Source organism: Vidua macroura, chromosome 7, assembly GCF_024509145.1.
Source record: "Vidua macroura isolate BioBank_ID:100142 chromosome 7, ASM2450914v1, whole genome shotgun sequence".
In the NCBI taxonomy this organism is placed as follows: domain Eukaryota; kingdom Metazoa; phylum Chordata; class Aves; order Passeriformes; family Viduidae; genus Vidua; species Vidua macroura.
In genome coordinates this window covers 24782298-24799265 of record NC_071577.1, presented here as the reverse complement: position 1 = coordinate 24799265, position 16968 = coordinate 24782298, and the positions used below count along the sequence as shown (strand labels likewise).

General features: G+C 57.6%; 2 protein-coding genes across 6 annotated transcripts in view; one reads left to right on the top strand and one right to left on the bottom strand.

Annotated features, from left to right (window-relative positions):
* Positions 1-5174, top strand: part of ASIC4 (acid sensing ion channel subunit family member 4) — a 62531-nt gene extending 57357 nt beyond the window's left edge. For 3 of the 5 annotated variants that reach the window (XM_053982803.1, XM_053982805.1, XM_053982804.1), the window contains exons 2-10: positions 51-195; positions 361-488; positions 579-738; positions 1138-1194; positions 1290-1443; positions 1827-1918; positions 2247-2326; positions 2646-2750; positions 3029-5174. In XM_053982803.1, coding sequence (XP_053838778.1) covers positions 51-195; positions 361-488; positions 579-738; positions 1138-1194; positions 1290-1443; positions 1827-1918; positions 2247-2326; positions 2646-2750; positions 3029-3148 — 1041 coding nt within the window. In that variant the 3' untranslated portion in view covers positions 3149-5174. The remainder of the gene's footprint in view (positions 1-50; positions 196-360; positions 489-578; positions 739-1137; positions 1195-1289; positions 1444-1826; positions 1919-2246; positions 2327-2645; positions 2751-3028) is intronic. The other 2 variants (XM_053982807.1, XM_053982806.1) reach the window with 2 other exon arrangements.
* A 3584-nt stretch (positions 5175-8758) lies between these two features.
* On the bottom strand, positions 8759-15275 carry CHPF (chondroitin polymerizing factor). Its single transcript, XM_053982765.1, has 4 exons — positions 14906-15275; positions 13161-13725; positions 12793-12975; positions 8759-12375 (listed from the first exon to the last, which is right to left on the bottom strand). Exons 1-4 carry the CDS (start codon positions 15208-15210, stop codon positions 11113-11115), a joined length of 2316 nt encoding a protein of 771 aa, XP_053838740.1. The 5' UTR covers positions 15211-15275; the 3' UTR covers positions 8759-11112.
* Between the last annotated feature and the right edge of the window lie 1693 nt (positions 15276-16968).

Genomic DNA, 16968 nt, shown 5'->3' with positions numbered 1-16968 from the left:
CTCGACCAGATCCCTGCCTGCTCCCTTACCACTGCTCTCTCCATCCCCAGGTCTACACACGTTACGGTAAGTGCTACACCTTCAATGGGGATCGGAGGAATCCACGTGTGACCCGCCAAGGTGGCATGGGCAACGGGCTGGAGATCATGCTGGACATCCAGCAGGAAGAGTACCTGCCCATCTGGAGAGAGACCAGTAAGTGGGGCTATGGCTCAGGCAGGGCACATGTGATGGGTGCTAGGACACAGGGTTGCTGGGCAGAGCAGAGCACCCTGTGAGGGGACTATGGATAAAGCAGGACATCAGAGGGGTGCAGGTGCTGGGTTGGTGCAGGCATGCAGCACCTCTGTACTCCTACAGATGAGACATCATTTGAAGCTGGCATCCGGGTCCAGATCCACAGCCAGGACGAGCCACCCTATATCCATCAGCTGGGCTTTGGTGTCTCGCCTGGCTTCCAGACCTTTGTGTCCTGCCAGGAGCAGCGGGTAAGGCAGGATGCCCCACAGCCCCTGGGAAGTGCCTGCGGGTACTCAGCCCAGCACAGCCCTGTAGCAATGCCCTTCTCACCCCAACAGCTCACCTACCTGCCACAGCCGTGGGGGAACTGCCGGGCCAGCATGCAGGGGGAGCAGCTGCTGCCTGGCTATGACACCTACAGCATCGCTGCCTGCCGCCTCCAGTGTGAGAAGGAGGCTGTGGTGCAGAGCTGCCACTGCCGCATGGTCCATATGCCAGGTGAGGGGTGTGCATGATGGTGTGAGGGGCACCCCACTGCCCCAACAGTTCTGCTCGGGTTGCTCCAACTCCCTGCAGTCTGCGCCCAAAGATCACCTCTGCTCCAACACTCTGTACTCAAGGATTCCCCTGGCCCCATCTCTCTCCACCCAGGGACCACCCCATCCTCTCCACATGCTGGGTCAGCCCCTGTCCTACCCTCCTTACACCACAGGTCAGCACTTTCCCTGTTTGCCTTGTCCCTGGGCCACATCTGTCCCAACCAACCTGCACCCAAGGGTCACTCATCCCCATTCTTTCTGCACCCTGCCCTCTGCACTACCTCCAAGGGAGTGAGTTAAGAGTGGGGGGCAGAATCTGGCCAGACTTCCCCCCTCCCAACGACCTGCTTCTCCACAGGCAACGAGTCCATCTGCTCCCCTAACGTGTACATCGAGTGTGCTGACCACACGCTGGGTAGGTGTGGCAGTGGGTGGGCATCTAGGGGCTGGCCGAGTGCCCCAGGGAGGGGGCTGGAGATGGTGGCTGTGCCAATGTGTGTCTGCCCCCAGACGCAGCAGTGGAGGACAGCCAGGAGCGCTGCAGCTGCCCCACACCGTGCAACCTGACACGCTATGGCAAGGAGATCTCCATGGTCCGCATCCCCAACAAGGGCTCAGCACGTTACCTCGCCCGCAAGTACAACAAGAATGAGACCTACATTCGGTGAGTTGCCAGCACTGGGGTATTCCAGGGGGTGGGCAGGGGGCTGGGGACCTGGGGAACTTCCACTCCATTCCTGGCAGCGTGCAGAGAGAGGATCCTAGCATACTTGGTCTCTGCAGCATCCTCTGTGCAGGGGTGTTTTCACTAGAGCTTCTTCCTACCTTATCCAATCTTCCCAGCTCTCCTGCCAGCACCCACCCCACTGTCTCTCCTGGCCTGGGACATGCCCCATCCATGTCCCCACTGCACCAGCCCAAATAATTAATGAGGGCTGTGGGAGCACCTAGGAGCTGGAGGGCTGGGGGATACGGGAGGTTTGTGGGAAGTGGTGCAGGAGGGTCGATGACCAGCCCTTTTTGCTCAGCACAATGGTGTCCCCACAGGGAGAACTTCCTGGTGCTGGACATCTTCTTTGAGGCGCTCAACTATGAAGCCATTGAGCAGAAGAAAGCCTATGATCTTGCTGGGCTTCTTGGTGACTCCCCTCGCCTTCCTGTGGGGCCCTAAGGCGCGGAGCTCTGGGTCCCAGCCCTGGGAAGATGAGGGTCTGGTGGGGAAGGGATCACACAGAGCAGCAGCCAGCCACAGGCTGGCTGAAGGGTGGAACACTGCTGACTGTCCCCCTATCCTGCATGTCCCCCCCCTATCCTGCAGCCCCACAGGGGCTGACCCTGCCCCCATGACTGCTCTGTGCCCCACCATCTGGCAGCTCTGGCACTGCCCACTGCCCTGCTGGCCCACCCCAGGCTTCCAGTGGGCTGCACAGCATCTCCTGGTGACCATCTTCCCCTCCTCCTCCCCAGGGGACATCGGGGGGCAGATGGGGCTGTTCATCGGTGCCAGCATCCTCACCATCTTGGAGATCCTGGACTACATCTATGAGGTGTGTTTAGCCTTCAGGGATGTGTCTTGGCAGTGGGTATAGAGACAGGCTTCCTGGGGAGAGCATAAAATGTGTGGCCACCCCAGAGGGCTATAGCAGCCCCCAAATTAGGGAACACCCAGAGGAAGGCAGTGGGAGGAGAATAGGTCCCCCAGCATTCCTCAGTGACCTGAGGACAGGGAGGGTGGTGAGCCAGGGTACTGTCCCACTGTCCCTGAGTGAGAAGGGGAGTAGGCAGCAATTCTGTGTAGACTGAGGTGTCCACACACAGGGTGCTACCTGTGTGCAGGTCTAGGTCTGACCCCCCATCTGCACCCAGGTGATCCGAGATAAGGTGAGCCGGGTTCTGCGCCGCTCCAAGCCACCTCTGAAGAAGCCCTCGGGCAGCATCGCCACACTGGGATTGGAGGAGATGAAGGACCAGGTATCCCTGCAGGGCTGGGCTGCCTGGAGGCTGTGAGGACAGGGCCTGGCTATGTGTCTGCCGCCACTCCAGGGGGAGGGGACATCATCCCAAGATCGAGGATCTGTGTGGCTCTGCATTTGGTGCCTCCAGGCTGCAGAGTCAGGGCAGTCCCAGGGAGGCAGGGAGCTGGATGTCCCCTGGGGAGCTCTGTGGACAGGCTGTGATGGGTGGGAGGACTAGGGAGGTGGCAGGATGCATGGAATCTGTGCCCACCCTATTGACTGCCATCTCCACAGAGCCCCTGTGAGACACTGGGTCGGCACGTGGAGGGCGCCTACAACGCGGGCATCCTGCCCAACCACCACCACCGCCACCACTACCCTCACCAGGGAGTCTTCGAGGACTTCGCCTGCTAGGCAAGACTGGGTCTGGGGGGCAGCCCCTGTCACCCCCTCCTCAGCATTCTCATGGAGAGGGACGGCGGCACTGGGTGCGATGGGCACAGGCCCCTGCCTCCCCCACCCCACTGCCAGGATCAGCCACACCGTTCACCCCCAGTGATGCCACTGGAGCTGCCTCAGCACCGTCACTGGAGCAGCCCCCCGGCCCTTTTGCCTGTCCCCTCTGCTTGCCCCTAGCACGTGGGTTCAGCCCAGTTTCAAGCACACAGCGTGGAGGGGGATGGGCAGCCAGGGGGGGTTTGAGGGAGCAGCAGGTGTGGGCCAGACAGGCCCTGGTGCTGCAGAGCTTGAAGGGGGTAAGCTGAGGTTCCTGTGAGCCCCTCCAAGCCCGCCCTTGCTGACCCCTCCTGGGTGGTGGTCTCTGCCCTGCATAGTTTTCCCTAGGAGAGAGACATGCCTGGAACAGCTTCCCTCTGCCCGGGAACAACCTCCTTCCCTTCCTGCTGCAGGGCAGGGCAGCATTGCAGGGCACCCCTCTGAGCAGCATGGCTCCCGTGGCCAGCCCAGGGACACCCCAACTGCAGCCACACCTGCATGGCACCACCCTGACCCCTGGCACCACCACCGCCACTGTGACACGCCCCTAAACATCTACCCACCCTTGCCCAACCTCATGCAGTCTCTCAGGGCTGCAGCCCCTCCGTCACTGTTCCCAGCCAGACCCCTGCACTGTGACTCCCCCTGCCACTCCAGTGTTGGCCCCCCAGTAATCCCCAGTCATTTCAGCACTGCAAACCTACTGCCTCGCCCATCTCCTGCCCCAATCTGTTGTGAACCCATCCTCTCCTTGCCCAGCTATTGCCCAGAGTGGCTCATCCCTTGGTGTAGCTGCCTGGCACAGCCCAGGCAGCATGGCGGGTCCTGCCCTCACTCCCCTGCCTGTCGCTGCTCTTTTGCACCGTGCACGTACCCCTTGCCATGCTCCCAGCCCCAGGTGCTGAGCACCCACTGTGCCTCTCCCAGACTGTACATGGTTAGGAGGGTGCTCTGTGCCCAGCCTTGTCCGGACAGCTACAGTCCAGCCCGCTGGCCGGAGCCTCGGCCAAAACTGCCGCCCACAGTCCTCCTGCTGCCCTGAGATGGCAGGACGCACGGCAGGATGCAGGGCAGGACCCACAGCACTTCCCCTGTCCCATTGTACATTGCCTCCACCCCCTCCACTGTAGCAGCAGACACCAGCGCAGGGCAAACTGCCCCAAAATATCTCAGGAGGGGGGGGCGAGCTGGCAAAGCCCCCCTCAACATACACTTGGCAGAGGGGGACCCCAAGGCAGGAATTTGGGACCTCTGGGGAAGGCTGGGGCTGAGCCAGGCAGCCTCTGGCCCTGCTGGTTTAGTCCCCATCCCTGGTGCCCACAGATGGATCATGGCCATGTTGTGCCATGCCCAAAGCCATAGATGCAGGAGGAGCCATCATCCCTGCAGCCCTCAAGGCCCCACACATGGGACGCACAAGGCAGGGACCAGGGCACCAGCAGCCCTGGCTCTGGGTATGCATGGTCCAACAGCTCCCCCGAAGTATGTACCCATGTGTAAGCATGTTCCCCGTGGGTGCAAGCACCCAGCTGCGTGCTGTTCCACGTTCTCCTGTGTGGGGGGATACACAGCGAGCCTCCCAGCAGGCCAGCCACACTGGTGCTCCCCAGGGAGCCCTCTAGAGCACCCCGTGCTGGCTCCCCATGGGGTTCCCATACACCAACCTGCAAGCAGGAGGGTTCCCAGAGGGGTGCCACATGTTATCCCAGAAACGTGCCACGGCCATGCCAGCCAGCCTTACACCAAGGTCTCCTGTGGCAAGAGGGGGGCGCAGGATGTGTCCCCTTCTTGCCAGTCGGAGCAGCAGGCCCTGAGCGGGGTGGGTATGGGCACCATGGTGGGAGGGCCAGCACAAACTGCCCTCGTGCTGGTGAACGTGAGAGATGTGCGTCACTGTTTTATAAATGTACAAATGCTCCCTAATAAAGAGGCACAAGTAGGTCCAGAGATGCCTGCGAGGGCTGATGGGGCAGAGAGATGGGTGAGACACCACCCTAGAGGAGAGGTGGTGGTGGGACCCAGGGAACACTTTACAGCCTTGTGCTCATGTATGAGGGGTGCAGGGTGAAACAGAGGAGACAGAGGATGGGGGGAGGGGAAAGGGGGGACTGCTGGGGCTTTCCCTAGCAGAGATGCTCCTCCAGTTCCTGCCTTCTCCAAAACTTTTCTCCATCTGCCCCAGCTACCCTGCAGCACAAGGGGGACACAGTAGGAAACAGAAGCTGACCTCTTGGTGAAGGCTGCCAGCACCAGGCACCACAGGTTTCCCTCTAAAGCAGTGAGGGCTGAAAAAGCATGAGTTAACTGGGTGCAGCTGGGGCACAGGACCACATCCCACAGCTCACACCATGCCCTGTGAGAAGAGCATTGAGCTTGGGTGCTAAAGGGAAAAGCAGGAAAATAGCTACATGCTCCACATCCTGTTATTATCAAGTAAGAAGATTGGATCCCTTTGGGATGAGACTGTCCCTGCCACCAGATTTTGACCCATCTGCCCCTCCACAATGCCCCATCATTTCACCTGCACCAAGACTCATGGCGCTTCTTGCTCTACAGTGAAGATGTGTCACAGGAGCTGAGTAAGGAGAGCAGGATGGTGTGGTGGGCCCACGAGGTCCTTCCTCACTATGTCCTCCAGCTCCTCCAGTGCCATGCACAGGAGTGAAGCCCAGCAGAAGGAAAGGCTGAGCTTCGTGCATGGTCCATCCCGGCTTCTATGCCAACAAAGCAGCCTCAGGACCATTCCCAGGAGCCCTGTAGTGATGACCTAACAAAGATTTGACATATATTTTTCTCTGTTGCTTTCAGCACCTCTGTTCTTTAATTTGATGGCTTCCAGGTGCTATCTGGAAGTGACAGCTCCTGTCACTTCCACTTCTCCAAACAGGACAGGCAGAGGATATGAACCCTGCACCACCCCCAAAATGTGACATGCCTCATGTCCCAGCACAGATGTACTGGGCTGAGGAGGGCCAGTGGGACAACCCAGACTTAGCACCCCAGGGTCAACCACAACCCCCAGGGCTGTGGCTCCTGGGTGCCGCCTCCCATGCTGTGCCTTGTTCAAGGGCCACCAAGGGCTTAGTCCTGCCCAGAGATGGAGATGCTGCCACCTGGGGCTCACCCAGCACAGCACTGCTTGAAACACCTGTAATGAACCACATGAAATAGCTGGGGTATAATTAGAAGGGGATCCACTACAGTGAAACAGGCCCTTAATTTTAATGAGCACAGTGCTCTGGACAAATGCCAAGTACCTGATCACAGCAGGACCGGCTGTACTGGCAACAGCTTCTGTCACCATAGGGGTGACAACCCCAGAAGACACAGCAGGAGTAGTGGCAGCAGGGAGTAGGCACCAGGATGGAGCAGGCAGCAAGGATCTCTTCCATCTATGGGGCAGGCATCTCCTCTGGGCACTTTCCAACATGCCTCCACTGCTACAAACAGTAATTACAGCTGTTCTCATATAAAAGCTGCATTTCAAAGCAAAAAAACAAAAAAACAAAAAAAAAAAAAAAAAAAACCAAAACACATCCTGCTTGGGAGCAGAGGGTTTGGAAGTAAGCCCTGAAATGCAATGGGACATGTGGCCTCACTGCTGTCACCTCCTCCCCAAGCATCTCCTGCCTGGAGATGCTGATGGTGACAGGCAACACCTGGAGAAAGGAGTGACTCTCAGCATGTCTGTATGATGTGCAAATGCCAAGCTCACTGCTTTGCTCTTTGATCATTTGCCCATGATCCCCTTGCTGGAAAAATGGACTGGTGGTGCCAATCAGTCGGGCTAGGCAAGGGACACACAGCACCCACTTTCCAGCACTCAGCCCCTCACAGTGGGTAAGGAGGCTGGAAAAACCAAGGAGGCAATTAAAATAAAAGTCCAAGCAAGCTGTCTGCCTCTTCCCTCAGTACCAGAGCTTCAGGATCGTGCATTCTGCCAATGCTGGGGTGGTGTGGCCCCAGGGGGAATATCCCTGGGCATAGCTAGATATGCCAACACCCCATGGAAGGAAACCCCTGCAGGCAGGCACACACTGACAGCAGCTCTGCCTGCAACTACAGCTTTCCTTCTTCATTGAAATGCTCTGATTTCCCTGAGCTTGGCCAGAAAAAAACGTAAGCAAAGCACCTCTCACCCTCCAGAGGGGCTAAGCAGTACATTGGACAGCCAAGGCATTGGATGCAGGCACAGCTTGGTACTTCCCTGTCCACTCCTCCTCAAGCAGACCAGCTTCTTCTGCCTTCACTTAAGAGACAGGAGGAACTGTTTGCTAGAATTGGGTCCTGGCTTGTGGTCAGTAGAGCTGCTTCTTCAGGACAGGCACCATTGGCCCTTTCCCAAAGAAAGCACAGAGAAGAAAGTGCATTGCATTTCCCCTTGCCCTCCAGCCCTTTCGTGGCATGGCCACAATTCCCATATCCTCCCAAAGGTCAGCCATCAAACTGATTAATATTGCTGGGGCTGAAGTAGCTTTGCCACAGAGTTGGGCACAGCCTGAAGTGACCCAAGCAGGGCTAGAAAAATAGGTTCTGCCTTCCCTGCTCACAGGCTCACTGTTGTGTTTGCATACACAGGAAAACAAACCACAGGAGGGGGGAGAACAGCAGTAGCTTGGGTTTTCCCCAGTTTGAGTCTCTTTCCTTGCCACAGTGCAAAACTGAGAGGAGGCAGGAGGAAAGGCAAGTGCCCACCCATGCCCAGTGTATTCAGACATTCCCTTCTGTGCTTCAGAGTGCTCTGAACCACCCCTTCACTCTCCTGAAAAACTTCCCAAGAGAAGGTTGCTCTGTCTCTCTTGATTGCTGTGGTGAGCCAGTAACACTTAGAAAATTTCTGCAAGGGAAGCAGAAGTCTACAATGCAGGACACAAGTTTTCTTCTGCCTTGTTTGTAAAATTGACCTTTCACTGCCCTGCCTCTGCAACTGGGTAAGTGCAAAAATCCATACATTGTATGAAAGTACCAGTCAAGCCTGAAGAGGAATCACAGAATGTCTCTATTTTCTCATCGGCCCACATCAGCAGGGCTGCTCCTCCCGCCCCTTTCAAAGGTGCCACTGTCCGGGTCTGGTGCTCTGCCTGCACCTGCTAGCCCCATGAGGGCAGGAGAGGGGCAGTGCACCTGTGTCCATGCGCCTGTTGTCACAGGTCTCTGCCATGTCCCAGTGAGCACAGCCAGCGCTCACCTTGCTTGTGTCACCAACCCCCCTCCCAAAGTTTTGCACATCCTTCTTTGGGGTTTCATCATGTTTTGATGCTGCAAATAGCCTGGCAAACACTAAAACAGCTTCAAACCCTGCGAGCTCCCTTGAAAAGGCAGCAGTAACTGTGCTGAGAGTGCCACAAGCAGTCTTTTGCTCATACATATGCCAGAGCAGGAAGCCTCTGCTGGTATTGCTAGTGCAGAGCATTAAGTATGAAAATACCTCTAACTTGGTCTGGGCAAACAACAGTGAGGCAACAGCAACTTTATCTTGACAGTCTCATGATAACTAAATGACAATTATGGGTTTCTTTTCACAGTCAATTTGATTTGAAGCCGCTTTATTACCGTTTGGATACTCTTCTAATGCCTAATCACATCTTACTACTTGGTCCACTTTTCAAAGGATAAATGTATCTGTAACACACCTGCATCTGCCTCGCTCCCTCTGCCCCAGATTTCCACTTGAAGGGAATTAAGGATGTGCTCAGGGAAGATCAAAAATAGAAATACTCAGAACAAGCTAACAGTTACTGTCTGAAATATAATAAAATTATATTTAAACATATACACTCCTACACCATGGATACAGAGACTGGAGCAGGAAGAGATGAATGAGGTATCCCTGGAAAAGGCATACCATACAGCCCAGGGGCCCTCCATGAGTTTTGCTGAGCACTAGCAGCCTTGATAAGTAATAGTGAGTAGGTTCAGTTAATTTTCTTGGGGGTGTCTCTTTGATACGTGTGCTTAATGAAGCAGTAAAACATGATGAGTAATTCCCCATACCTCATAATGCAAATAGGAGCTCTAGGTGATGAAACAGTCCAGGACAGGACCACAGTGCTCTACCCAACTAAGAACTGGAAAACACAAGTGCTGAGAAGCCCTGAGATGTAAAACAGCCCAAAAAAGAGTGAGAGCAATGCAGAGAGAGCAGATCCGGCACCAGTGATCCAACACAGTGCTCAGATCCAGTTTCTGGCCTGGGAGCTTCCTTCAGAGCTGGTCCCAGATCCCGGAGAGCAGAGTTCACCTCACTTGAGCAGCCAACATCTGCTGAGATATGGGCCAGGAGTCCCCCATTACTCACATACAGACCACGAAGGTTGTTACAGAGATAGCAGATGTGGGAGGGCACACAGCTCCACCAGCCATTTACTAGTGCTTTTCCACCCATAGACAGGGCTGAGGAGGACTGGTCAGTGGGACCACAAGTTTACAGCAACAGGAAAGACAGGGCAATCAGCACGTTGCTCTGGACTTCCCACTTCAAGGGGCTCAACATCCTGCCACACCATCAGTGATGGCAACAGGCAGCTACAGCAGGACAGCCCCAGAGATCATGAGCATCAGAGGAAGTGCAGGACTCCTGCTGCAAGCTGCAGCGGTTCAAGCAGGTATTTCCAAGTGTCTGCTTGGCACATCTGCCAGCCTGTCCATAAGGCAATGGGCTCCCACAGCCTCCTTAAGAAGCAGGCATCTCCCTGCTCAGGTAAAGAATGTTGCAGGTGCTTGGGGAAAGCAGGATCTCTGTAAGGAAACTTTCCAGCCAGCTGCAGACAGAACTTAAACAAGCAGCCAGCACCTACCACCACGAAGACCCCCAGCAGAACACCCATAGTTGCCTCATGAGAGAATCAGCCAGACCCACCAGTACATCTCTCCATTTTATTAGTGTAAATGCACCCCATCCCCGCTCCTTTCCCCCCTATTAAATACAAACCAGGAGCAGTGAGTGGCTCCTCAGTCGCTTTCTCCTTAGGAGATGCACAGCCAAACCCTCTGCCATGCCCATCAGTGTCAGGCACAATGCCTCTTGACCCTGAGGGCAGCCCCACAGTGGGGAGGGATCCCACCTCTGTCAGGAGGCTCTCGTCTGAGGGCTGTGACCTCCGACGTCCTATCAATACTGCGAAGGCCAAAGTGGCCTGGGTCATGGTTCCCATGGGGAGCAGCTCACGGTACATGAAATCAGCAGGATCCCCTCTGGCACCCCCTACACCCACAGGCCCCAGGGGACCAAGTTCCTCACACCCCAACCAGCCAGGAGCACTCCAGCTCATTGCCAAGTGGCAAAACCCCAAAAATAACATCCTTATTGCTCTTTTGGGATGGGATGTGCCCCATTCCACTGTCCAAGCTTGTGGCAGGCACAGGGACACGTTCTTCCCTGTACAACCAGGCCAATGCTCCAAAGGAGCAAGGAGCACATTCCTGTCCCAGGACACTGGGAGAACTAGAAGGGATCACTCCAGGCCCTGTGGCAGTCACAGCCCTGCAGAAGGGGGACCTTGGGCTCTACATTCCCCCAGTTAAGGGGGGACAGCAAGAGACATGGCAGCCCATCCTCCCCAGTGCTCAGCAGCAGGGCCGGGACAGAGGGATGGGGCCAGCAGCCACCAGCTCTGAATGAGGAGGCAGGTGTTCCAGCTTGCAGCTCAGTGACTCTGACCCCATCATGCCCGGGGTCTGCACAGCCAGGGCTGCTTGAGAAAGACCCAGGTACCCTTGGCTGGCAGACCCCGGCCTGGGGAGCCCCAGTGGGGCAAGTCACGAGCTTGGACACCAGCAATCCCTGCAGCCACTGTAGAAGGAAGACAGATTAGGGCAGAAAAAGAAATGGAGTAGGCAGGCAGGCATAACATGGCAGGGCCAGCCCCTCCACCATCCAGGGTTCAGGTGCTGTTCCCTTGCTCCTGCTCAAAAAGGACCATGGCCAGCTGGGAGCGAGAGCCTACGCCCTCCAGGCTGCTTTGCACACAGCGGTGGTAGATGTCCTCGCTGAGCCGGGGGTTGCAGGCCTGGTGCCGGTAGTGCTGCAGCAGGGCAGGCTCCACAGCCCGGAAGACATGGAGGTTGGAGTACTTGATGAACATGTCGTAGATGTCCAGGGTCTCCAGGATGTCCTCATTCTCCTGCACGTCCCCTGCCATGCGGGTGCGTGCTGCCATGTAGTCAGCGTTGTAGAAGCAGGCTTCATGGAAGACGTCACGGTCAAAGCGCCCCATGTCCCTCAGCAGGTCCAGTGTGGTGGGTGGCACCTGGTTGTGGTAAGCAATGGCTGGGTTGTAGCCCTGGAAGTGGATGGGGAAGAAAACCTGCCAGTTGTTTATGGTGTTCATCCGGCAGCGGTTAAGGAAGTCAACGGTGACCTCTGTCCCCACACCAGCCACAAAGAAAAGCGTGTCCACAGGGTGCTTCTTGGAGATAATGTCCATGACCTTGATTTGGGAGGGTGCATCTGTCTTAACACTGATCCAAGGGATCTTTACCTCTGCATACTTGCGCTCATACTCGGTGATCTGGGACTTCACAGAGGCAAAGATATCATTCTGGGTGACCTGCTGGGCCTCAAAGGGGTCATAGATGAAGAGGAAGGTGAGCACTGCATTCTCACTGCTCTCAAAAGCGGCTGCCGCATAAGCCTCCAGAAAGCGGGCGGCGTAGTCCCGGTCATGGGCTGTCAGTGGCAGGATGACATTGATGCGACTGGCCTCTGTCACATAGGGCATGGGGATGATCTCCACCTCGCTGAGGGGCCGCACCAGGTGCACTCGCTTAGTGACGGAGCGGCTGTGCCCTTTCTGGGTGACCACCTCCACCTGAAGGTCCAGCGTGTACTCCATGCCACGTGTGGGGTCAAAGCGCCGGTAGCCATTCACCAGCTGCTGCTTGCGGATGTGGAGCACTGGCTGGTACTTGCGGTTCAGCTCCTCCATGGCCGTGGCCACCACATCAGCCACATCTGCCAGATCTGCACCATGCAACTCACACTTGGGGGAGCCATCCACACAGGCATAGACCTGCTCCTCTGTGAAGTAGTCCCAGCGCAGCACCTCAAAGCGAGTTTTGGGCTGGAATGGGGGCGGGATGCCAATGGGCCATGTGGCGATGTGGTCCCCGTCCACAGACAGGCTGCTGGCGTTCTGGATCTCCATCTGCAAGACAAGAGATGGACGAGTGAGAGCCAAAGCAGGCACAAGCTAATTCCAGCTCTGGCAGCACTCAAGCTGATTTCTGATACGCAGAGATTAGCCAGAGCTGGCTCAAAAAGCAGTGCCAGAACAACTCTGCCCTCAACTGGACACCTGTCCAGCATCTCAGGTTTTCTTCCCCACTCTACCCGGCCTTTGTGACAGACCTTTGCACCCTTCTGTCTGTCTTCATCACCCTCAACCACCACTGCCTCTCCAGGACCCATCTAGGTCCAAAGCTGCTTTCCAGACAGCACCACTGCCTCTGTAGCCACATGAGCTCAGCTGATCCTGTCTAACAGCAGGATCAGGTGAGAAACCAGAAAGCCAAAAGGGATGACAAATAGAACCAAGACCCTTCCCAGCCAAGCCAGGTCTCACCTGGAGCTGCTGGATCTCCTGATAGGTTCTCTCAAGCTCCACCTGTGCAAAGTACTTGTGCAGCCGGTACATCTGGAGGGGATCCAGCACAGGGTGGACAGTGAAGGCGCTCTGGAAACGGAGGTCGGTCTCCCGTTCAGGGTCTGCGTTCTTCCCCAGCTCAAAATAGTGGTAATGCAGACCCTGTGCCAGCCAGGAAAGATAGGTCACAGCCAGCCCCAACCTGTACTCCCACACCACCAGTTGCCAGAACAGCAAGTTCAAAGGATGTGAGGGTGCAACAGCTAGTCCTCCCAAGGTTGAGAGAACCCACAGGGAGGAGGGAAAACACTGGGCCAGGATCCAGCCATCTCTGCTGCAGGACCTACCTCATGTTCCTCAGCACAGCTGACACCTGTGTAGTCAATGATGCAGCGGCCCAGCCACTCATCAGGCCGGGCACTGAGGATGTCATTGCGGCAGCTCTCCAGGTGCTGCTGCAGGAGCAGGAGGAGGCTGCGCGACAGCAAGTAGCCAAACCCTCCATAGCAATAACGTCCCTCAGTGTCCCCACCAATGAACTCCTCAGGACGACCCAGGTAGAGGTGGGTGTCAATGCTGAGGTGGGCAACCAGGCGGCTGATGCGGTGCGCCTCCGTGTAGGTATCATCCTGCACCAGGAAGAACCAGTCGAAATCGTTCACATAGTGGTCCAGAAGGTACCTGACGGTCTGGTACATGTTCCAGATGGGCCGCTCGTCACTGTGTGTCACCACCGTCATGCCATGGGGCACCTTGCGGCCCCGTGTGCCAGTGAAGTACACCAGGCGCTCCAGGCGGTGGGCCAGCGTGCGGTTGACAGCCACCCCCAGTGTGTTCAGCGTGTTCTTGGAGGTCAGCACACCCACAAAGAGCCGCTGCCGCATCCCCAGCTCGGTGCTAATGTACCGGGTCCTGCAAGAAGAAGACAATATATGGCTCCTAGGGCACTGCAACCCACCCCAGCCTGTACCTCCCTGTTGTAACCAATAGCACCGACCTCGGTTCCTCTGCAGGAACTGCTCCCAGGCTTCAGCCATGCACAAAAGACATCACCCCAGTGTCACTAGCTGCCACTACACCTGTCTCAGAGGCACTGCAGAGCACTTTGCTGAGGTTCCCCATCAATTTGACATCAAAGGACACTCTACCTTCCCATAAGCTGGCCAGTCCAACTCTAAACAGATGCTCTCAAAAGGCTGAGCACAACTAAAAGCAGGAAACAGAGCTGCACAACCCAGCTCTAGCAGGGACACGACCCACCAGGCACCCCCAACCATGAGGCTAGCCCCAGCCCGGTCTGAACTGGGAAGCACCTTCCTGCCACCCTGCCAGTCATACTACTCTAAAGCAGGCAGGCAGAAGAGCCCATGCTGCCCTCCCTGGTGAAGCCAGGCCCCACACAGGTTGCTGAAGCCAGCAAGGGGGCTGGTTGTGTACCCCTCCCCACCACGGCCCCCAGCTGTCGCACTCACAATGACTTTCAGGTTTAATTCTCCCCGTCTGGTGCAGTAGCAGGAAGCGACTCCCCCCACCACGTCCCCCAACCGCTGCCTGGTACACAGTGGCCCCATTCAGCCCCCTTCATCCGCCCACCACCTCGCCAGGACAAGGAGGCCCTTTCACTGCCTGCTCCCTGTCATCCAGGGGACGCTGGGATGGGGCTGCAGCCGATTCCGGAGCAGGCTGGCGAATGCAGCACTGGGTGGGGACGTGTCACCACGGCAGAGGTCCCTCGCAGACAGGAGGGGACCGTCGCAGGGTGCCCGGCAGCACGTGCTGCAGCAGGCAGCCTTCGCACAGCGGGCACCAGCATAGGCAGGAGGCTCTTCGTTGCGGGCTGGGGTTAAGGTGAAGTCGGGCACAGGGAAGGAAAGTAAGCAGCTGGGAAAGGCACTCTCAGTGAGAAAAACCCGTCCGCAGCCCTAGGTGGCTGAAAGGAGGGCAAGCATACCGCTAAGCCTTCTGTAAAGCTCCGCTTTGAAGTCCCCCAGCCCCGCCAAGGCAGGTACCTGAAGCTCGCCCGCAGCTACCCCCAGATAAACCTCCGTGAGCGGCGGCCCGAGTCCCTCAGCCCGGCCCGGCCCCCCCGCACCTGACGGCCTTCTTGGCGGCCCTGCCGGGGCTGGGCGGGCGGTAGGGCACGACGCGGGGCTCCCAGTTGTCAGCGCCCAGCGCGGCGGGCACGGCGTTGGGCCTGCGCGCCGCGTTGCCGTTGGCGGGGCCAGGGGGTGGCGCGGGGCCGCCGTCCGGGTGCGGGCGGGTGGCGGGGCGCGGCGGCGGCCCGCAGGGCTCCTCCACCCAAGTGACGCTGAGCAGGCTGAGGGTGAAGCCCAGCGAGACGCCGATGGCGACGGGCCCGGCGGGCCGCAGCACCGACAACACCAGCGACAGCCGCATGGCCGGGACGGGACCGCGACCGGGGCCGGCTGCCGCTGCCGCTGGCGGCGCCGCCGTCCGACGTGTCACCCGCGGGCCCCGCCCTGCCGCGCGTCACCCGCCCCGACCAATGGCCCGCGCTGCGACCGACGCGTCACGGGGCGGGGCGGCCAATCGGGGAGGGGGGGGCAAGCGTGGGGGCGGGGTCAGGTTGCCGGGAGACCGCGGGGCAGCGGCCGGGCCGGGGGCGGCGCGGTGGGGCTGCCCCGCACCCCGCACTCCGCGCCCCGCAGCGGCACCGGCTGTGCCGCCGTGAGCGCCCCCGGTGCTGCGGGACAGCAGGGCAGCGCCTCGGGCCCACAGAGGGGAAAGCGCATCCGCCGGGGACCGGCACCTGAGAGGGCTTTAGGGCGCATTTCCCCGGCCTTTTGTGTCCGGGACACGCGGGGCCGTGTGTCCCCTCCCCGGGGCAGCCCAAACCACGGCGCTGGTAAATTCAGGGTGGGCTTGAACCGCCAAATTCCCCAAACCGCTGCCCGAGGGTCGTCCCCTCGGTGTGGCTGGTGGCTGAGTCGACGGGGGACTAGTGGGGGCTGAGTGAGGCCAGAGCAGCGCAGTGTGGGCTGCGGGCTGCAGGAGGCAGCTGGGCTCGCCGGGTGGCTGGGGAGCAGGCATATCAGGAGAGAAACGGCGGCTGGGATACCTTTGCATGCACAGAAGCAAACTATCCCGGGGCAGGAGGAGGGCAGGCAGGCACCAGGAGATCCCAGCAGCAGGGACCTTTATCATGTGTTTCAAACGGGAGCAAAGGGAGCTCCTCCAGCTGGGGTCGAGGTCACCATCCCACCCTGAGCTGTCTTGCGGCATAGATGCACCATTGCACCGGCCGCAGAAAGAGCCCCTGGGGCAGAGAGAGCTGAAAGAACTGTTTCAGGGCAGAGTTTGCTGCACAAACGGAGCTTCCAGCACAGGAATGATCCAACACGAAGGAGGATCTGGCCTTTCCGCCCACTCCCAGCCCGTGGCTTCACTTCCAAAGCCTTGCAGCCGTTGGGACTCTCAAGTGCCTCTGGATTTACTCTGGGCAGGCAGTCCATTCCACCCTCCCCATGAAACACAGCCCACTTGCCCTGGGGAACACCAGCAGCCACAGAGCACTGCAGGGCACTGAGGGCACGTGGGGGCCCACTCAGCTACAGGATCTCTTTCATTTTCTAAAACAAAGCATCCCGTTTTCATCGGAAAGCAGTTGGCAGCATCCCACCCCCCTGAGATACTAGACCATCATCTAAGCCTGGCTGCTTTTCATAGGCCTTTTTACTCTTGAATAGACCAAGACAAGCAATAGGCAAAAGCAGTCACGTGGATGGCAGTTTAATGAAGAACATATAAAAACTAGAATCAGAGACAACACGATGGGATGAGGAGATACCACAAGGAAAAAAAGGTGCAGAGCTAAGAAAGGAACAGAGATCTTCCACGCACAGAGGTCAAAAAACAGCCGTGGTGATAAAAAAAACCAAAGTATCCTGTTTTCTGTACATAGCAAAATGCATTAGAAATAGAGGTATTTTATTTCTTTTATGGGTTGGAATTTTTAACTTAGCCACCTTATACAAACCCAGATCATTTTATGTGAGTGATGAGAGGTTTCATTCTGAAATGACCCTGTTGATCTGAACTTATATTCAGATAGAGGTGGAGATCAGAGAAAGTAATGAAGTTTCCAGAGTCTGAGCTCAGGAAACATGAATGGGAAGCTGAGGGCAGAGCATACAC